The 23,049-nt window shown below is 41.9% G+C and overlaps 1 protein-coding gene across 2 annotated transcripts in view; it reads left to right on the top strand.

Annotated features, from left to right (window-relative positions):
• The window catches only part of LOC122831773 (nuclear factor of activated T-cells, cytoplasmic 1-like), a 76,109-nt gene that overhangs the window by 10,696 nt on the left and 42,364 nt on the right, over nucleotides 1-23,049 (top strand). For both annotated transcript variants that reach the window (XM_044118222.1, XM_044118221.1), the window contains exons 4-6: nucleotides 9,287-9,489; nucleotides 13,645-13,817; nucleotides 15,040-15,180. In XM_044118222.1, the coding sequence (XP_043974157.1) occupies nucleotides 9,287-9,489; nucleotides 13,645-13,817; nucleotides 15,040-15,180 (517 nt within the window). The remainder of the gene's footprint in view (nucleotides 1-9,286; nucleotides 9,490-13,644; nucleotides 13,818-15,039; nucleotides 15,181-23,049) is intronic.

Here is a 23,049-nt window from a genome sequence, read left to right as displayed (position 1 = left end):
GAACTGTATACAAACTGCAAATTCCCATTTCACAAACATTGAAGTATTTTATTGGGACTTTATGTGACAAACCATCAGAAGGTTAGGTGATTTGTCTAAATCTTAAGTGTTTTTATATTCGGATTCAGTCTCCCTGAGTCAACTTTACGCCTTTCACCGTATATATTTATTTATTTTGAGTGATAAATTGTCCCAGGAGTTATTGCGATAAACAATAATATTGTTGTTTTGAGACAATTTTCAAGTAAAGGTAATGGCATAACGCTGCATAGATCAATAGACTTTAAATCCTAATGAACATTTAACAGTGGTACTGGAAGACATTTTAAATTAAAGTCTACAAACAAAATGGTCTTTCAAAAAAAAAAAACGAAAAGTCAGGCAAATTGAAATTATTTAGCTTGTTTTAAGTTATCATGCAATTAACTGATTTATTTATTATTAATTACTGTGACAGGCCTTGTCAACTCTTTGTAAAACAATCTTGCTGCGATTACAGCAGCAGCTCTTTTAGCAGGTATATTCTGAAGTCAGTACAGACTTTAACTCTACCATAAACACACCTGGGTATGCCTTGATCTAAACCATTCATTATACACCTGACTGTATGTTTAGGGTGAACCTCAACCTCACTTTCTAATGGGGTACAAGATCCTTCCTTCCCTGCATGTAGCTCCATTCATCTTCCCGTTAACTAAATATGTTATGTTCAAGATGATGTGCAATGTTAGATTTTCACCAGCAGAATTTGATTTATTGAAAACCCTTCATTGGTTTTCAAACCTTAGACTAGACTTCCTGAGGCTTTCCTTCCACAGTGGCTTTCTTCTAGCCAATACCTGCCATAAATGCTAAAATTGAGGTTTGCACAACTGAAATTTGCCCTGTGGACAGATTTTCCCACCTGAGCAGTGAATCTATGCAGCTCCTCCAGAAGGGTGCATTCAAATAAACTCCAGCTTGTGGATGTAACAGGACAAAATGGAAAAAAAACACAACTTTTAAAACAGCTGTAAAACAACAACAACAACAAAAAACACTCTGTGTTGCCTTACACATAAATACTCATAAATTCAATCTGTGCTTTAAAAGGTTCAAATTTAAAAGGTGAATTTGGGATGACTCCAGGTAAAAGCTGTAATACAAACATCACAATGCTTCTTCACTCTCGCACCTTTTCACATATATTTCAGACTTCTTGGAAAGTGGAGATTTATTACGCCTGTGCAGTCAGCTGGGGTATCTTGAGGGTTTTGTAACTTTGGAAACCACTCCAAGCAAGGCAGTGAGCAGAAAGATATATCTATAAAGATGAGCCAATCATGTGTTCGTGCTAAATTTATGATGTCTCGAAGAACATTTTTTGGTGCCTTCAGGGTTTTTGGGTTTTGTTTTTTTTTTTGCACAGTCCAAGATAGAAAATCTCTCTTAAATCTAACTTCAATAGCTTATTTTAACCCTTTCTTCGTCCATGTTGAGGTGTCGAGAGAAACTATGGTCTTAACATTGAAGGAAGGGCATCCAGCGGTCCCAAACGCCCCGTGGTAATGAGTGGAAGGCACTGGATGGGTGAGGCGCAGTCAAGGAGAATGAGTCAATAATGACACAGGGGCATGGGTGTAGGAGGCAGATCAAGGAAGTGCATGCGTGTGTGTGTGTGTGTTTGTGCTGCTTAAGGCTGGAGGATGTAGGGAGAGAAAGAGAGAGACAAGGGGCAGAGGGAGTCACAAGGCAGCTGGAACTTGCCTTGGCTGCCCCCTAGAGATGTTCTGTATCCTGCTGATTAGGACCCAAGTAGCCCTGAGGTTGCCTGAGCACGGTAGGTGGGGATGTGCAGGAGTCAGGCTCCCAAGGCCCCTCAGATGCCACCTCTCCCCTCCACACACCCGTGCCTCTTTCCCTTCCTCCCACTCCCTCCCTCTAGAGGACCAGGGGATGTCGTTCCCAGTGAACTTCTCATCCTTCAGTGATTTCCCAAACCCACACCAGCAGGCCTCCCTCATGTTGGGTCCCAGTCAAGCAGAGCTCTATTGTTTTCTTAGCTCATGCATGATCAGACACATGTGCTGTGAGTGATGGTGACACGTGTGTTGGAAAGCAACACCAGGTGAAAAAACATGTAGCCATAGCAGACTGAAAGGATACACTGTTTCTACAGCGGCCTGCACGCTGCTGCCGTTGCCAGGCAGGAAGAAGATCCTGCAATTTAAATCCAACTTGGACTCTTCCGTGTAGAGTTTGCATTTTCTTTTTGTTATAGCAAGTGTCTCTGAGTAATACAGGGCCTCTCACCTCAGTAGGTCAGACTTAAACTACGTTGTCCATCCGTCTTTACTTTCTGCAGGTTGTTAGCTACCTCTCTTATTGTTGGGTGGATATTTTGGCCGCCACAATTCTAGTTCCGTACTTTGCTAAATGGCAGCACACCACAGCCCCCATTAGGAAACCTAAGATATTCCGTTGGCTCCTCTCAGAATGTTCCAGATGCTGTTCTTTTTCACTTGAGCCATGCTAGAGGCATTTTCAAAGCCGTACCAAAGTAAAATCTTAGTTTGCCACCCATATAATTTCCTTTTTCCACTTAATGCTTTCAGGTTTGCTACCTGGTATCTATCACCAGCAGTCAGTGAGGGAGAATTAGGGTGGACACTGGACAGCTAGAGGACAAACAACCCACGTGTAGACAAGTATAACTTTAGAGTGAAAGATTAACCTAACTTTGTCTCCAGAATAACCAGAGAGAACCCAGACATGGAGAGGAAGAACTTGCAAAGTCTACACAAGAAAGCCAAGAAGTATTTGAACCCAAGTCAATCTTGCTGCAAGGAAACAGAGCTAATAACGGTTCTAGCCTATGTCCTGGTCTGCCGTCCACCAGATCAAAACCACATGTGAACTGAAAAATATTTCAGTCAAAAACAGTTCCAGAAAGAAGTTATTCCGTTACATTATTTTGAAAACAAGAGATCGAATTCTCAGTAAGTCTGCAGAAAATTTGATCTTGTTGATATGGCTATGCTAATTGGTGTAATAGGTGGTATTGCAGTGGAGCCTAAGTGACACCCGTCTAATGCTTGGCAACGGCAAGCAACAACACCTGTGGGGTGCTGTGTGCAGTGCAGTCATCCTTATGACTTTTTCATAGGGGATAATCACTGCCCTATGCACATACACAGTCTCTTTCATTAAACTTAAAGCAAAAACAGACGTGCTGTAATTTCTCCAGGATGTAGCTATAACGGGCATGACTTAATGCCCATCTCTGTTTTGCTCTGCAGCTTTAATGTATATGAAATTTGCCAAAGGCTTCCGCCATGGCGACATAAAAGACCTCATCAAGTAAGTTGTTTTTTTTTTTTTGGATGTGTGGTTTCACCTTCGGATCCGGTACTTTGCGCCTATGTAATGTCTCAAAGAAACCCCTCCCACTCTACAGTAAACTATACTGTAGTAGCTAATTGCTCATTAAATCCGCTGCTGCTTCTTGTTTGATATTCAAAAGGCTTGGGTTTACCCTGTGGTGCTGTTAGAGCTTAGTCAGAACTATTATTTGTAGCCCAAAGGGCTATTTATGTCACTCGCAAACTGTGGTTCTCCTTCCCTTACAGCAGCGTTGGGCTACCACTAATTACCAGTTAATAACATGTGGAAAAAGTACAGAAAGCTGTGCATCGTTTTCACCGGTTTGAAGTGATAACCAGACAAGCCGTACATTCATGATGCATGGCCCAGGGGCGTAGCGTTATTGGGTGGTTAGAGGAGAAGCTGTGATCATCAATGCATCATCTCCATTATGAAAAGAAAAAAAACCTGTGCAGGGTTGGATGAGGTTTCTCGTGGCAGGTTTTTCTGGAAACAAAGCCATTGTTTTTATAGGGAATTTGGACCCGCACTAGTCTAGACGTGGGCTTTTGCTTGAAACGGTGCCCTTGATGACGCAACACTAAAGCACTCGGTTCCACCAAAACTGTAATGGCTATAGATTCTCGGTTGCTTATAAATGGAGTGGCATCGGCCTCCATGGAAACGAAACACATTAAAGGATTGCATATGTTGCTTCGTGTGTTCATTATGGGGCACGGGAGATGTGACTAGACCAGGCGGGCGATGGTGAAAAGTCTGGAAGGAGAGACAACTTGGATGAGTGTATATTTAATTGGGTACAGCGAAGGCTGGTAGCGTGTGTGTGTCAGCACTTGACAGAGGAGAGACTGGGATAGTAGGAAAAAGCTTAAACCGACCGCTGCATTTCTCCCCAGTTACCAGTCCCCAACCCCCTTCTACTTCCAGCACTCCTCTTCCCCCGATTCTCTGTGCCACGTGGACTTCTACGAGTCATGACATTTCTCCAGGCGGTGATGAAAGGAATCGCTAAAGAGGGAGAGACGGCAGCGCATTGCACGCCTGTGGAGTGTATTCACAATCAATTTCCAGCCAGGACAGACATAACTAATTTAGCTCTGAGTCATCACATTTAACATGTTGAAATGCTTCAGCTTCACTGCGGAGGCCAGGTGCAGGCAGCGTTTTAAATGCCACTATTACTAAACAAAATACAGGATGGCCTGCCCTGGAAAGCTTTAGCATGTCTTTTTGTTCTTTTGATTGAAATAGACTATACATGTGTTTGCCGTTAGTCAATTAATGTACCATTTGCTAACGTGTGATATTTACCTCAAGCCCCAGCTGTTTTGCATGACAACGAAGCAATCAAAACCGGATATCAGGGAGAGGTACACCGTGCCTCTCAAAAGACTTTAGAGGATTGTTTTCCACATTTCACCCATCCCTAATCCGAGACCACTGAAAGAAATTCAGTTCAACCAGCTGCCTTCTGATCTCACCCGTCTAGAAAACAGAATGCCAAAAGAAAGCCGTTGTTGAAAGAAACTTATATGAACACGCCTTTGCAGTTTCCCAAAAGCCGTTTGAGGGGTATGGCAATTTATTCGGTAGGTGCTTCTGTTAAATGAAACCAAAACTGAAATTTTTTTGCCGTGGATGCAAGTTATTGTGTGTGGTACAAAACCAACAATAAAAATCACCTGAACAATAATTCAATCATCCTCAACAATAATTCATGGTGGTTGCTAGGGACAACATACCTTTCTATACACAAATAACCAAATTGGATTTGAGGGGAAGATGATAGGAGTGGCATACAGAACTGTTGTGGAAGAGAACCTGTTAGAGGTTGGAAAACAGACTGAGGTTATGGTTGACCTTTGGGTTTAGGTTGTGGGTTAAAATACAATGAAGTTTATTTTTGTAACAAACAAAATGTGAAAACATTTTATTTTAGCTCTAGCTGAAAAAAAAAAGTTCTCAGACATTGTTCCAAATAGGAACGCTATTTAAACCCCGTTTAGATTTTCTCACAATAATTATGCAATAACTTTGCCAGATAGTGCTGCAATTAAAGCATAAGAATCTCATCTGGTTGAAGTTAGTACTTCTCAAGTCAACCTCGCAGTTGCCAATGGACACAAATGCAAAAAATTCATCTCAAAACAAAAGGAAGAAGTACTCTACTTGCGATGTGCAGTTGACTGAGCGTCACAGGGGTTCGGCAGAAGCAGAGACAGGACTTTAGGTAGAGGGTCAGCAGGAGCACATATGGAAAAAGAATTGAAAGAGGTCGCCCCGGGGGACTACACTTGCTTTCTCTAGCTGCCGGGTAGGCTAACGTCACCAAGAGGACTATCCGACCTCATTAATCACTTCCTCTCCCCCATGAGGTCATGAGGTTCTGAGTCCTGATACCGGAATCACAGTGTCTTACCGCAAGACGAGTGAGAAGACAAGGCCCCCCTTCCCCACCCAGGCCAAACTGCTCCCTCCGTCCTGCCTCTCTTCTGGGCCACCCTGCAGCCATGTGGAGGCTGAGCTAACGGCTGAAGGTCACTGAGAAACCCCCAAGACGAAAATCCACACATGAAAAAGTGACAGGCGGCACCGGTTTGCAGGCCAACTGCACCGCGTCTCATTAATCCAAAACACCACATCACGCCATTTAACGCTCCCAAGTTTCAGATTTGCATCTCACGCGTCGCCGTGGCCCTCACACGAGTCAACGCGCCGGTAACTGGTAGCATGTGTGCGTATTCATAATTGCTGCCGGTGACACTATAAGTAAAATATAACAAGGCGAGCAGGGCCCGTCGGTGAGATCACCGCGCAGATGAAGTGGTCCCTTGGGATGCCAAGACTTCAAGAAGCTCCTGACCTCGGCCTAACTCACTGATGACTAGCATGTGTGACTAGCTCACAGGTCGACACAGCTGCTAGAGACACTACTGACACTGGAGAAGTAAAAGCTGGAAGCGACGATGATTGACAGCTACAGCTTTACTGTTTGCTATATGATTCCTTGATAGGCGAATCATAGAGAAAAGCCAGATAAGAACTGGTGCTTAGATCACAGACGCATATGGATATATACTTGACTTGAATGGCTGCTCATACCCTATTTTTACTCAAGGTGATTAATTCGGAAACTTGGTAAGAGAAAGAGGTACACACTCAAACTTGCCGTTTGTCCAAAAGCTATCTCATTAACTTTAGACGGCACACATTTTTTCTTAGCGCTGGACTAAGTTCGCCTCCTCAGACAACTTTGTTTCTGAACCAGAAGCATTACCGATCCATGGAATTGTAGCCCTAATTTTTCGAAGACCTAAATACGACAGCCCTCCAGTCGTATCACTCTTCCTCACAACCACTGGTCTGGCCGCCCTGTTAAAGGTAATTAGAAACCAATTAATCAGATTATGTCATAGGTTACATGTGGCCTGCATTTTGCTCTGAGTCATTCCAGTAGATAAACAACTGGGGTCTTTTTATTCCATTTGACGTTATTGCTGTTTTCACTCGGACGGAGCTCAGAGAAAATTTGTCTGTGGCAGCACTGGTGTGTGCCTTGGTAATTGACCAATTTGTGGGATTTTGTCAGAGTCCCGGCTTTTGCAAGCCCCGGTCTTGAGTAGTCGATCTCCCACAGCAGATTTTCAAGCGGCAGAGAGTGCTACCTGGGCGGATCCGTGGGGGCTCGCATGTTGACAGGGTACTCTCGATAGTTTTTGTGTCCACTGTACCTGGTGGATTGTACAGCTTCGCTGCCCTTCTGAGGTGGGAGAGATCTCTAACCACACAAAACATTCACTCTTCTAACCATCTGGGAACATTGCACTGCAGTGAAAATGTGAATGCTGGGAGGTCCATGGCATTTACCAACAGTTTCACCAAATCATGTGGTTAGTAAACTGTCTTGGACAAAAATCACTCGCAAACTTTATTTGTTTTTGAACCACCCCCAAAGAATTTAAAACACTGTCTCCTTATTTCTATTTTAAAACATTGTTGTCACACTAAATTGTCAGTTTTAACACGTTGACGTCAGCTAGATGGTGAAGAACAAAATGTTTTTTACCCCTGGACTCTTCAAGTTAACAGTGATTTTCAATCGGTGCGTGGCCAAGCAGGTTCTCTCTACCTTTTCCCAAATATTTGATCTTTTTATTAGTTGAGCAGTAGCAGCTAATGGAGGCGTACGAGAGGAAGCGGTAGTCGTTTGAAGTGGTGATACCGATACACAAGTCTCTTTCATCACAGTGGGACACAGTCTCTGAGCTTTAATGGAAATCATAATGCAAGTTCATAACTGCCCGAAGGCAGAAGGGGTGAGGTGATGTTGTACTGCATAGAGGGGTTGTTTTAGTGCCACCTTCCTCACTTGAAAAATGTGCGAAGTTAAAACCGATCCAGCTTTGGTTTGTGTCCAAATCTGGCCCTGGGTCCAGTATGGAGTGACCCAGACCTGGGTTGACTTACACAAGTTCAGTCCAGCACACTTTAATCCTTAAAATGAGTTAGTAGCAATAATACTAATTACTGCCTGAGTAGTTAGCACAAGCTAATGTTAGCTATACTTAACATTCCCCCTTTGATCTAATGGTTTGTTATACAGAGGCTAAGAAGCTATATTCAACTTTTAGTTCAGGTTTGAACTGTGTTTCATCATTATTTGTTTTGTTTTGAGTTATTCATGAATTTGATTCAGTATGTTGTAATGTCGCTCCCACTAGAGAACAAGTTTATTCACTAAAAATACAATTAGCCTTTTACCTGCTATGTACTTAGAGCACGCTAGTGCTAACTGTTCGACAAAGATCTGGACATGAAGTCAAGACAGGTGAGAAATATTTTATACTGCTGAGCATAAATATTTTGATCTAAATTCAGTCGATTGTCAATAAATGTTTTACATAATGTAGGTATTATTTTTATCTACATTCTAACAACAAAAATCTTTTATTTTTACCCAAATATTTCTTATTGGTGTAATCCAAGCTATGGGTTATTCTTTTTAGTTGACGCTTCAGTAGTATTGTTGTCGAACATTATTTACTCTAACTACTGTTAGCAACACTAGTTAGTAGTAGCTAACTACTGCCCGAGTAGTCAGTAGTAGTGCTAGCTACCACTCAGGCAGTAGTTAGCACAAGCTAATAAACTGTTTGCAGTAGATAAACCAAGTCTTTGAACTAAAGTTTTGAATGATGCTGTAGTGATATTTCTCTCATCCTTTTTCTTCTTTGTCCTGTGGAAGAGTTTTAATGAAGTGTGATCTGGTTGGTCAGTTCAAAATGGCAGCGTGGGAGCCTGGATCTGGGTTATAAAAATAACCCATGAGGTTTGTGTGTGTGCGCATGTGTGTATCCAGATTTAGTTTTATTGTGTCCAAATTTAGTTGAAGCTTTCAATCAACTACGTCTCTGTCACAGTTGTTTTTCCTAAGATTTAAGAATGTTTTGTCAGCATCTAAAATACTGTTGCCTTGTCTTGATTCAACCAATGAGTGTTACAGAAAATTGGCTATAAATCTGTCAACAGTTGTGAAAAACCAAATGAAAGAGGAGCATCACACATTAGCTGTAGATCACCTTTACCTGAGTTGGCTGCTACCTTCTATGTGTTTTCTTTTTCCTCACTTCAAAGCTTTTAAAGCATTGTGAGATTTTACTTTGGAGTGAAATGATGGGAAACTCTTTAGACTGTTCATGTGTGTAGACCCAAAGAATAATTTATTTTACAGAGAATCAGAAATAAATAAAAAGTAATCCCTATTTGTTTAAGAGGCAAAAATTTGCTCAAAAGATGTGAATTACTGAAAAGGGTGTTTATTGGAGTCAATCAGCAATGTTTGCGTTATCTTTGAAGATGCCTCAGGCGACAGTCGTGACAGCTGGCGTTTCTCTCACCTCGGCTTCTTTGTTCTCCCCGCCAGCTTTACGGCTACATGGAAAGCGAGCCGCTCACCCTGCAGCTTTTCATCGGGACCGCAGACGATCGCCTCCTGCGACCGCATGCCTTCTACCAGGTCCACCGGATCACCGGCAAAACCGTCTCCACTGCCAGCCACGAAGTCATGCAATCCAACACCAAGATCCTGGAGATCCCTCTGCTGCCAGAAAACAACATGAGAGCCATGTGAGCGCTTTGAGACCCCGTCGCTATCCAACCTTTTTTCCATATCTCCTCTTGAAGTTGTCCTTACGTTAAAAACTCAATGTTTAGTTTAGTTTTCTTTTTCTCCCTTTGGCGCCATCTTTTATGGCTTAGCCATACAAACAAAACGCGTGATCATTACGGCACATATTTCTAAATAGGCCTCTGTCCTGTCAACCCCTGGAGGTGCACAGTTTTTAAGGCCGACACAGTTCATGGTTGACTAACTCTGCTCGACATGTATAAACAGGGACTGCAAAGGTCAGGATACAGTCACCATTCCACCCGTATGAAGTGCTTCAACTATGTTAATGTCAGCTAGTGTGTTAATTTATGACAGCAAGATAAATGTGCCAAAACATTCTTACCAAAGTAACAAGTGTGTTGGGAAAAAAATAAAATAAAAATACTGCCCATTTAACATGCTGTTACTGTCAGAACCACTACAGTATTAAGAATTAATGTGAGTATATATATATTTTACTGGATAAATCCTCACATACCGACTCATAATCTGAATGTTTTATTAAGTAATATCCAAGTCAATTATGAAATGCCAGTTGATCGATACGTCAAACTATATTCTGGTCAAATAAATCAAACATTCATAAATAAATATGACCATGAAGACTATAAAGTGGGCTGTACTCTTAAATGACAACTTTCATTGCTTTGTTTTGTTTAGGTTTTTTTTTCACATTTGGTAGCATGTTTTGGGGAGCAAATGCAGCTGCAAAAATGGTATATTTAAGATGTTCCAGAAAAAGCTGAAGAAACCTGCCACACAAATTCTGACACACAAATTTCCGTACCAGTTTCCATTTACCCATTTTATAAAACTGTAACATGAGATTTCAGCTCAATCTCACTTCATTTATTATTATTTTTTTTAAAATGTGCTTTCTCACAAAATTGAAAAAGATGGAATATTCACAGCAAAATAAAATCAGCAACTCTCTAAAACAGTCGAAGGCTGTAAAGCAACTCCTCATAACCTGAAATCCACAACACAGTAAAATCCGCCAGTTTATGAGTCAAAACTTAATATTTGAGAGCAAAAAGCTCTGATGTGCCGTTATGTCAAATCAATTATGTTATAGTTAAATCGTTCATTTATTCTAACTCTACTGGAGCCTACAGGAAACTTTCAGCAGTAACCATTAATTATTTAAATATGAAGCAGAGTTAAAGTTTTATTACGTGTGAGAGAGAGCAGTCAGAATTACACAGCTCTGCAATTAAACTGTATTTTATATACATTACACCACACATTGATTACAAGGTTATATATCTGAAATTAGCTTGGTTATATACCCCAGTCTCCATATGTATTCTCTGATGTGATTTATCATAACTGTGAAAAAAACAACACACTTTGTTTTTATGTATTCAGCTTTCCGCTTATGATATCTGATTCACTAGAAACCTGAAAACGCCACAGAGATGTCCAGACATAAAGAAAACCACTGCGCTTCTGGAATCTTTTATTTTCTTCCACTGACTGCACTGATACTCTGATTCTCAGTTTCCGATCAGGACGGATCATGAGTGAAGTGAACCGATTCCATTAACAGGGTGTTGTCTGCACAAAATCAAAAAGTTAAACGTAATAGAGACAGGAGCCTCACTTCGCATGGATACTACTGACCACTTACAACCTGAAGTGTTAGTGGAAATGTCCTCCTGAACGTTAGAACTTGTTGGAGACGGACCCTCTTCTGTGGACAGCTTAGAGTCAGACATCCATGTTTTTGGACATGGGAGGAAGTCAAAGCAGAACTCGACGTTGTGTCCAGGAAGCAGCTCTTTTCCAGAGGCTCCTTTCAGACATGGCAGCTGGTGATATTTTTTGGACTTGTTCCCAGAACCCTGTGTTAGGGATAACCCACTGGATCGGACGTTAAATAAGGTCAATACTCTACTCCGCATTACTTTTGCACTTTGCCACTTACATATTGTTTTTTTTTTTTTTTTTTCTAAAAACATGTTGGAAAAAAAATGATTACAGGTAGTTTAATTCTTAAAGCATTTTCTGGTATTAGTTCGACATGCCATGTCCAACAGAACCGCAATATTCTTCTTAAACTCACACACTTCCATGCACTGCTTATTTCTTCAAGTTAATGTGTCTCCTCTGGTTTGATTAACAATAAAGTAAGAACAAAAAAAAAAAAAGGGCTTTTGAAGAGGAAGTTTCTTTTCCTCTTTGACGTTCACACTCAGGCCGAAAGCAGAGGAGGGAAAGTTTCCTCTGCTTTCCTCTGACAGACACGAAGAAAGGCTTTAACTGCCTTTTTCCACTGAGATGTTTACCAACCACCTCGATCAGACAGCTTCTTTTTTTCTTCTTCTATCTGCCGGCGATCGTTTGCTTGTTGTGTGGGATGCAGAAGGTAGCAAGCTGTAATTTCAGACGGCTTCGGTTTTCCTTCTTTCCTCTTGGAAAACAAAACAAACAAACAAACAAAAAAAAACAGTCTGTTGGTGCACAAAAGCTAACCGAACCGACGCAGCTTCAACTCAATCCGAAAACCCAGAGAGATTGTTTGACCGTTTTGGGTTTTTTGTTTTTGTGAGACTTTGCAGTTGCTTTTAACCTTTCTCTTAATTACTATTCGATTAGTTAAGATGTAATTTCCTCATTAGTTTCTATAAGCGGAGAAAAAGACACTTGATTTTAACCCTGGGGCTGATGTTATATGGTTAACGAGCACCAGATTGTGTAAATCTGATAAGTAGTGGTTGTCTAGACTGCTCATTTCAGTTTTTTCCTTGATCGTGTTGTGCAAACCAAAAGCACGGAAAAAAAAGAAAAGAAAAAAAAAGTGGTGCAAACCCTGACATTTGCCATGTTCCAGGAGTACTGCCTGAAAATCTACCACCTAGCACAAGTAAAATGCCAGAGTATATCCCATTTGTTTTCCCTCCCTTTTTTTACCAGCCGGATTAGTTATATTTCAATTTATAAATGCCGGCAAGAAAACTGTTTTCTTTCCCCTTCCAAAATGAAGGTGAGAAACTTTAGCTCTTTACCTCCCAAATTGTAAAACGAAATAAATATAGACAGACAGCTGAGGGAATGGTCTGCTGCTGCATGTGGAAATGATTATATATGAAGAATGAATGAATTTGTTGGCCTGAAAGGACAAATGTGATACTGGCTTCTGATAATAATCTCCCTATCAATGCTTAGAACATTAGGTAAACCATTGAAATATGCTGAAACAGTGACGCCAAAATTACCTTATAGTATGAAAATTGCTCTAAATTAACAATTTTATTACATTTCAACTGCTGCTGTAGAGTTTTGCTTCAAAATGTGTCACACCCTCTGGACTTTTTCCCACATTGTGTCACATTAGATCCATTAACCTGTGTGTGCTTTATTGGGATTTTCCATCACAGACCAAAAGTGAAAAGAAAAGAACAAGTTTTTAGGGTATGTTGGCCTATGTAGAAAATGCTAAGTGTGGTGGAAAGCTAACACTGTACATAGTCACTGAAAATGCCATTTTCCACTCTAAAACATGGTGGTGGCAGCATCATTCCACAGGGTTCATTGTCTTTACCAACAACAGCAACACTCAGAGTTGATGGAAAGACGGACTGAGCGAAACACAACAGAAACCCTGAAGCCGGAACTACAATGGGATGGTTTGCATCGAAGAACTTTATGAGTTGGCCCAGTTAAAGTCCAGACGTTTATCCAATTAGTGTTGTCTGTGGCAAGACTTGAAAATTGATGTGAAATGTCCTATATTTGAGTCTCCAGATTGACGAAACTTTGTAATACTTGGCTTTGTAATAGTTCAAGAAAGTATCGGCTTAGGATAGCAAAGTACAAATGGAGGTGTCACTTTTCAGATTTGCATTTGTGAAAAATGTGGAAAGCCTTTGTCGCTTTATTTTATTCTATGTGCTACTTTGAGTTGGTCTGTCAAATAAAATGCCAGTAAAACACACTGAGGTTTGTGGTTGTAACACTGTAAAACCCCCGGAGGTCGAGGGATCTGATCACTTAAAAAGTGCCGGTAGAGAAGAAAAATAAAAACTAGTGAACCTCATGCTTCCCTACTGACAGCAAAGCGCATGAATTGATACTCAGATTTTCTTTCCGCCCTCTTCCCTCTCCTCTAGAATCGACTGCGCAGGGATCCTGAAGCTGCGCAATTCCGACATCGAACTGCGCAAAGGGGAGACGGACATCGGTCGGAAAAACACCCGTGTGCGTTTGGTGTTCCGTGTGCACATCAACCAGCCCAACGGCAGGACGGTGTCCCTGCAAGTCGCCTCAAACCCCATTGAATGCTGTAAGTCCGAGACGTTAACACACACACACACACGCACACAGAAAACAAACAAAGAAATCTCTACCAATTGCTTTCCACTTAGGAAAAAAGTGGGATCTATTGTTGCAATGCAATAAAAGGAGCCATTATTTTATTACCTACTGGAACAAATTCAGTACCTCTGGACCCAATAAGGTTTATACAATCAAAGGAATTCACAGAGGAGGGGAAAAAAAAAAAAAAGTTGCATTGTTTGTCGTGCCGAACACATGTTACTTTTATCAAATTAACATTTTATGAATGCCCAAGTCGTTGAGCTAAAAGCCCCCCATTAGCGAAGGTCCTTCGAAGGTCACCTGCCAGCCCCAGTTTTGGCGTGGTTGAATGATTTCATTGTGAGGGACTTCTGTTTCTTTGTCGTTCACTCCTGCGCGTACATGCAATTCGATCGGCACCCGAGAAACTAATCGAAGCGAGACGCCGCTGATGTTATAGCTTGCGGTTGGGCTTCTAACGGAATTTCATTCCTGAGCATTTTTTTTTTACATTTTTCCCTCCAGGGGTCTTTTTGTGGGCTCTAGTGTCCCTTATTCGAAAGTAGGCTGACAGGAAAGGGAAAGGAGAGGGGGGAAGACATGCGGCAAACGTCGGCCGGGTCCAGGAATCGAACCAGCGACGGTCGCGTTGAGGACTGAAGGCCTCCAAATGTGGGTCGCGCTATCCCCTACGCCACCACAGTACGCCCCATTCCTGAGCATTTTGAGGGTTGGGGCCTTAAGATCTTTAGAAAAAGTTAATTCCTAAGCGAAACCCACGTCTACGTGATAATTAGCACTCGGTTCAATCGGCTGGCTGTGATTCCCGTCGGTGTAGTCCAGAGGTCAGAGGTACCCCCGGCTCGCCTCATTTCAGTGAAAGCAGAGACAGGTGGTTGGCCACAGGCGGCTGGATGGAAATAATGAAGAGAAGATCTGACCGTGAACGTATTCTTCTGAATTATTTTCCGGCTTTAAAAAAAAAAAAAAAAAAAAGCAGCTGTTGGCTGAAAACCTCTTCGCAAGAGGTCATGAAATCATCGTAATAAATTTGATAAGCCGGTTTTCTTAATGAAAAGCTGCTGTTTTACAGGCCGTGTCCTGGTCATGCTCGTCTCAGAGTAGATTGTGATCTACAAGTGTGTTCACGTGGACTTGAACTCAATTCTGAAAGAGGTGTGTGTGTGTGTGTGTGTCTGACCCTGTAGCTCAGCGCTCAGCTCAGGAGCTTCCCTTGGTGGAGAAGCAGAGCGTGGAGAGCTACCCCGCCACCGGAGGCAAAATGATGCTCCTCGGCGGCCTCAACTTCCTCCCCGAGTCCAAGGTGGTGTTCGTGGAGAAGGCACAGGGTAAAACTGGACACAAACCTTCCCCAGACTGTGTGTTCTCTGCATTTTAATCACCTCCCTCCCCCTTTCTCTAATATCTCTTTAAAATGTCTCTGCCCTTCTCCTTCTCAGTTGTGTTTTTTCAAGTCTTTCTTCCCGTCAAAATAGAGCAGGACTTGCCAGAAAGCAACATGTGGTGCGCATTAGGCCACTATATTTTTAACCAAAGCGTATTTACATTTGTTGAAGTTTCCATTGCCTGTACTTTGGTCCTCGCCACAAGTAGAGGAATGAATCACAACCAGGGCATGTGCAATATCTCTTTTTCTCACTTTTCCTTTTTGCCGTGCTGTTCTGTCTTCACTTACTGCCCCGGCTCCTGACAGTTAACCCTTCCACTCACTCTGCCAGCTGTGGCGAAGAGCAACCGGGGTGAACGTCTGGCAAAGAGCTGCTGCTCCTTTTTGTTTCTCCTTTTTCTTTGTTTTTACTTCTTTTCTTTTTTTTCTCCTCAACGCCGTGGGTGGAGGGAACGATTAGAATCGAAGTTTGTGTATGACTGACTGATGATCATGAACAATGCTGTGTTTGCGCCCAAAAAGAAAATCAAATTAAACTTGTACTCACTGGCATAATCTCGACTTCAAAGGCCTCGACTGTCACCGCTAAACCCTTTCTCAAATTTGATTTTTCCATCAAATTTGAGATTACTGTTTTTTTTCTGATGAGGAATTCAAATGAGTGACCACATTTACACAGTTCCTCTAAGCCAGCGGTGTCCAAAGGGATTTTGCACCGTCCTCCATCGCAATTCAAAAAGACTGATTAACATTTGGTTCACCGGCTTTTTAACCGAAAAAGATTCAGATGTGAAAAATATGTTTCTCTTTTATCACGCCATAATTATCTTGCTTTTATTTTAACCTAATAGTAAGAAGCACCACAAAGATCAGGACACTGCCAAGTAAACATTGGTGCAGCCATATTTTAAAAGATGGATAAATAAAGGGTTTTGCCATTATCTGTTTAGGAATATACAGACACACAAAGAAAAGATAATTAACCCAAAATTATGTACTATTGCACACTTTTTTGTTTTAATCAGGCAAACCTGTGAGACTCCTTTTATGTTTGTCATCTGCTCAAACATTATGCAGATGAAAAATAAATAGCTTTTTGCAAATGAAAACAAACCAACAAACAATAATATTCAAAAATGCCCAGCCCCACTCACACTGTGGCACAGAAGTGGGTATGAACTACATGGGGTGCCATGCTAGAATGGGCGCCAAAGCGATGGCGGAAAATTTGTTCTAGTTGCTATTTTCTGTTTTTAACAGCAGTTTGTGCTTTTCGGGGTAGGGCAGATAGTTGTCTGCATACACCTCAGAGAACACTTAGCTAGATGCACCCACACATGCAAACACACCCCAACACACACCTTTCTCAACTTATGTCAAACATGCAGCAGCAGCACAACAACACCTCTCTTCAGAAAGCAACATAATACTTTACATTGTATATAAAACACTCATAATTGACATGTAAAGTTATTTCAGCACTTTAGGGTGATTTTACATATAGAAAACAGTTTGCAAAACTGGTAACTTTCGTGATCTGAAGATTCTTGTAGCTTTTCCCTGTTTGAAAGGTCGACTCTGGAGAATCTGGAGTTAAAATAAGGAAGTTGTGATGTGTTGAGAGGAAGGGGTTGGATGTTGGTAATGTGGGGTCTCCTTCTTCCTGGATTGACTCAGTCATGGAGTGGGTGGGATGGAGGGATAGAGGTGGTCCCTGGAGGGGAAACTCTTCATACATGCCCTGCTGTCTGAGGCCTGTGACCCCCTTCTAGGATTGTGTTTCCTGTCTTTCACCCACGCTTCTTACTTCTGCCCCGTTTCCTTGTGTTCTTCTGTTTTCCCTCCTCGATATTCAGTTTTTCTTACCTCTATCCTCGATACCTGCTAAAGACATTAGCCGGTGTGGAGTTCGTCTCCGCTGGGATCCCCAAGCTTTGGTCTGCTGCTGATAGTTCAGTGGTTTTGTTTTTGGACTCGCCGTTGACTAGAGGGAGATCAGAAGAAAGGTTATCGGTTTGCTACTGAGGCCGCTTTTATGTAAACTTTAATAACCTGCTGCTCTGAGTTGAAAAGCCCTTTACAGCCTTATACACACACGCACCCACCCACACACACTTCAGTAAATGTAGCTTTTTGGCTAAAAATTTTTCCACTATTTTGGCATCTTACCTAAAAAAAAATAAATTCTATTTTTAAAACGTTTCACAGTAAGATTTCCTTCATTCTGCGTCAGAGGAGCACCATCAAAATGATTTAAAGAACACCATCCACTTGGTTTACACATTTCTCTCTGTAACTTTTGGTTTTATTTTCTGCTGGAAAAGTTCATGACTAAATGAGCCCTTGAAAGCGTCGCACCACAACGATTATTTCTCTCAGACAGTTACCATTACACGCAAAGAGACACACGCATTCGAGCGCAGCCAAACCCCTTGGAAGGCACAGAAACCAATCACTGCCTTTGCCACAGTGGTGACAGCCATTTACTGCTGCTGCCATCGAAGGTCAGAATGGCTGCTCACTTTCCGAAATTGACTCCAATAAACACCTTCCAGAATGTTCCACGAAGCAGCAGATGGATTTTTGGGGGTGTCTCGGTCCAACGTGCACGAATAATCCTACGCAGTTAAAGTCATCTAAGTTGAGTCAGAGCGAGATCACAGGCAGCTCTAAAAGCTCGTTAGTGCTAATGGGCCAACTATGAATCATAAATGCTTGCATTTTTTTGTTTTGTTTTGTTTAAATGCTCTGGTTTTCTAAAAATACCCGAAACATTCACGAAATTGTCCCATTAACAATTAGTGGTTGAAGGAAGAAACGGTCTAAAATATACATGAGTCTTTAGAGAATAATTACACAACTGGCTCTCTATCAACAGTAAGAATTTCTCAAAACGTTATTTACTGAAATTAAACTGAAGTTTTCAATTTCTTTCAATATAAAACTTTTGAAACTTCAGTACAAACTGTGTGTGTGTGTCAAACTGTTGGTCGAAATAAGGTTGTTCTTCATTCACTGAGGTTACTCAGAGTGAATGAAGGAATATTTCATAGTATCCAGAAATTCCACTTAAGAGCAGCGATACTTCATAATAAACCTGCTCAAGTAAAATTTTTTAAAAAGTACAGCTTAGTAAAATTACTCGTCAATTTTTTTAAAGTTACTCAAATAAATGCAATCGAGCAAAAGTAACTAGTAATTAATTACTACCAAATTTTGTTTATCACATACAGTGGACCCAACATACTTCACCTGTTTTTCTGCTGCTTGTAGCTCCAGAATATTAGCGGGAAAATATTGCGTATTAGCAGATTTTAATTTTTTATTTTTTTGATTGAATGTTATGTTTATTTTTATTTAATTTTTCTAGATTTTACAGATAAAAATCCTAAAAGTGTGGCGTGCATTTGTATTCATCTCCATTCATTGTGAAACGCCGACAAAAAGAAAACCCAGTGCAGCAAATTGCAGTTTCACCTGATTGTGTGTTGGAAAGCCAACTGTGACCAGTTACCCCTGTTGTGCAACACAGTGGTGGCGACAATATTTAATGGCGAAGCTGCTCAAAGGTCACAGTTGAATCCTGGGTGCGGGGGGCGGGGGGACTTCTACAGTTTTCCATTTTTATTTATTTTTTTGCTTCAGTTCAAATTCAAGGGTCGTGAATTATTTTGTAAGACATTGTGACATGACGATGGAATATTAAATTGATGAACTTTTTTTTAGCCATTCATGCAGATAAAACATCCCTTCCTCCTTTGTTTTTGGTTTTATTTTGTTTGTCTGTCCTCCCCTAAACCTCATCAGATCCCCCCAGTGTCAAATAAACCGAGCTATTCCCGTTGCCGCTGCAGGAAAACCTTTAAAGCGGCTTGAAAAATAATTACTCTCCCTTTAAGCGTCCCATCCGTCCTCGTCACATCCACCCCCCGCCCCTCCGTCACCCACAGGATAACTGATGCAAACTCTCCGATTCTGCTGGATGTGCATCTCTTTTGCTGATGCCGTTGTGTACACCAGCACACACTCTAGCCGCTAGCCCGCGGGCCTGTTTGTGTTGTTCAGGAGGAAGTGTTGTCAGTGAGTCATCCACCGAAGGATTCCCTGCAGAGAGGAGAAGCGGAAAAGAGCGGAGCTCTTGGAAAGAAAGGATAAGGAAGGAAAAAGGTAGAAAAAGGCAGGGCCTCTAAAGAAATATATTTACTTCCATAAAGAAAGGCTGCCCGTTTGTTTCCAGGTGTGTGAGGAGAGAGCCTATATCCTGCTGTGAATTTTGAGTTTTCCCCATCAAATTTATTCATGCTCATCTTTTGATGACGCGTAAAACTGAGATCAGATCAAGCTAACAGGCAGATCACCGCAAACTAAAGAAATCCAGACTTGATGTCTTTGTTTCTGCTCCTATATAAGCAATCCCCGTTTCGTTGCTTTTTCATCAAGATGTTTCCCCTCCCTCCCTCCCTCCCTCCCTCCCTCCCTCCCTCCCTCCACTTTCCCCTTTTATGGAATGAAAAAGAAATTCTTCTGCAGAGCCACAGCTTGCGCATTTATTAAACTTTCCATCAGCGTGTGCTGTGTGGAGCTGGATTTGGCTTTCGCGGCGTTGCTGTTATTTGTTTTGTGCCAGCTTTGTCCAAACCGCCCTTCTGGCACAGGTGAAGGAAGACATACCTGGCACACCTACTGCTGTGTGTGTTCTGGCCTGCCCTGCTTTCCACAGCTGGAATGAGCACTAGAGGCAGGGAAAATAGAGACAGACAGATAAACAGAGCGAGGGAGAGAGAGAGAGAGACGGGGAAAGCCTGCTCTCTGACTCAGAGGGGAGGGGAGGGAATTCCCTGGTGAGCCGGATAGTTTTTAAATCTGTTGGATTGGAGTGTTGCCTGCAGCTCTGGAGCGCCACACAGCCTGGTTCTGTAGCGGAGTGAAGACCGTCCCCCTCCGCGACTCCTTCAGGCTGTTTGCTATGTAGCGTTAGCACAGCAGTAATCTTTGTAATATTACTCAGTTATCATGATTTCCTGCTGGAAGAACTTTTTAGAGTTCATGTAAAGGCTGTTTACATTCGACTCAGGGAGCTACCACGGGCAAGTCTAAACACCAGACAAGCTGGTTGAGGTGTTGTACATCTGGTGTGTCTAGACTCGGCTTTGGCATCTTCATCTGACTGCACTGACCAGGGCATGATTTACGATGCTACGGTACTTCCGGACTAATGCTTGGTAAACACTGCTGTCTGGGGTACATCTACGCATGGTGGTGGGTCTTGGACAAATGTTGCCATGGGCAACCACCTAGCTAAATAATAGTGGCTGCACACAAATGAGAAGCCAGACTTTTAAAAAGACTTTTTCAACTAAAGCGAAAAAACATCAATGTGTTTTTATGGCGGATTTTACAGCAGTGGACCTTGAATTTTTTACTTTAAAAAAAATTAAATAAAAATAATATGTATCAAAACCAATGTGGCTGCCAGGTATAACACCGTTCTCAAGGCCTAGTAATAATAACCATCAGGTTCGGCTCTGTACTTCTCTCTTTGCAGTGGAGGATGATTGCAGCGCAGGCGATTTCTGGTGACTTCATAGTGTCAAACTGGCACATTACATACATACATCACAGACGCAAATGTTAGTGATTGGGTAAATTTTAAAACTTTAGCAGCAACAGTTTCTCAACAGCCTAAAAGTGCAGACCCTTTGTACAAAGCAAGTAACTTTGAACAAGGGCTGGTTTTTGAGAATAAATAGCTAGATTCTGAAAATACTTGTGTTCCCACTTCCTAAAAAAGCCTATAACTGCCTATTCTAATAGTTCAAACACCAAATACACCATAATATGCATTAGTACGCAGAGGGGAAACTGTTTTAGTGCCGATGTAGAAGCTAGCATCTACAGTTTTCTTGATCTCTGCTCTTCATGCTACAGCCAATTAGCTCTTGTTGGTGCTTCTGGATTAGCCATTTGTTCTTGGGAGCGGCTACGTTTGCGGTGTTTCGGGGAAATTGTAGTCTGTGATTTTGCAGAAGAGCTATGGAATCAACACGTTCAAATGACACACATGTGGAGCCACTGTCCCAAGCAAACAAAACCAAACCATCATCCTCTTAATACTTCCTGTTATCTTCTTTGTCATTTCCGCCAGCAGCAGTGTCCGGCTGTTGATCACATGGCTCAACTTATGAAATGCATTTATTTCTATACAGCTGAAAAACCACCTCATCCTACAGCAAATTTTTTTTTAAATAAAAAAAAAAAGTTGTTTTTTTGTTTTTTTAATTGGCCTGTTTCCATCAAGCTAATTTATTTTTTGTAATTTCAATTTGCGCGAATCTATGGTTAGTGGAAACCGCTTTCAAGTTGGAAATATTCTCCACTTGTATTATGAATGCTAGCCAATTTGAAGCGACTTATGATTTTTGTATCCAATTCTACCACGGTAAACCACCCTGAGCCGCGTCTCTTTCAGCCTTTCTGGTCTCAGGTCAAGTCACCTCACACCTTTCTCGTTAGACACTTTGCAACAACTGACGTCCTGACTCTAAACCCATCATAAATCCACCGTCAGGAATTAATCTTTACAGATCTCTCTGGATCCAAAACAGACCTGTATTTCTCCTACTGCTCCAGTTTTTCAGACTGGTAGAAGCCAGGTGCTTAGGAGGAGATCGCAGCTGTATCTCTGCAATCAGTCACCAGGGAGTCCCTCCGGCCTCCTGGTTTCACTCCTCCATGGGTAGCAAGGTGTTTGCAGTGAGCGTGTGTGTAAAATTACTGAAGCATTTTAATTCAAGGCAGCAGCAGGAGCAGCAGCAGCAGGAGGAGCAGCAGTGGCAGCAGCAGTAGAAAGGTAATAAAATGGAAAATAAACTCAAGATATGTAAACAGGAAAGGGGGCGGAAAATGCTTCTTAAAATCCAATCTGGAAAAAAAAAGAAGAAAAAAAAAGGGGTGGGGGGGGCGACATGGCTGCAAAATACATCTGGGTTGTTTCACGAGAAAACCTCCCTAATTAGGCATGTGAATCATATTTTCCATCCTCAAAATATCCTGAACTGAACTCTTTTTGGTCGCTGAAGACTGCCACGCACAAAAACTGTGCTTTTTAGAAAGCAATTTTACCTCTGGCTGTCGAAAACTGTAAGTTCATTGTGAGGTTGAATATATCACCAGTCAGCTGTCGGGCCCTCTGAAGCAATGAGTCAGAGCATGTGTCTGAAATATTTTTCTGCAATATAATGATCTTTTATTCATTTCGACCAGATGGAGCACCCGGTCCACCTCTTGATCGTTTTCCAGGCTAATCAAAGAAAACAGGACAAATGAGATTTTGTTTGAGTGAGCGTTGCTATAACAACCAGCGTTGCCAGGTTGTCACCAGGCTCACAACCTGGGTGAGGTGTTGTTAGGAGATGAAGCTGATGAGTCAAAGACACCTCACCCCCCTACAAGGTCTAATTGCTTGAAGAATGAGCGTGCCATCAAGGATGTCTGGTGGACCTGCTTTACTCAACTGAATCACTTAAAAGAAAACAGACGACCGGTTACCTTTCAAGTGTCAAACCTCAAAATACGAGTGTGTGTGTGTCCATTTATTTGTCCTCTAAAATTGGTCTGGGACAAAGCCGGACAAAGCTACCATTCTGCATTGTTTCGTGTATTCGCCACCTCCTGTAATCTCAGTTGAAAGCCAGAACAAAGGTGAAGGATATCGTGGTTGCACGTTCGCATGTGTCTGCATCTGTTTGTGCACACTGTGCGTGGGTGGAGGTTGGTTGCAGGAGGAGGTGTTGTCGGGAACAGAAGCATT

The sequence above is a fragment of the Gambusia affinis genome, linkage group LG05 (assembly GCF_019740435.1).
Source record: "Gambusia affinis linkage group LG05, SWU_Gaff_1.0, whole genome shotgun sequence".
In the NCBI taxonomy this organism is placed as follows: domain Eukaryota; kingdom Metazoa; phylum Chordata; class Actinopteri; order Cyprinodontiformes; family Poeciliidae; genus Gambusia; species Gambusia affinis.
This window is presented reverse-complemented; position numbering and strand designations above follow the sequence as displayed.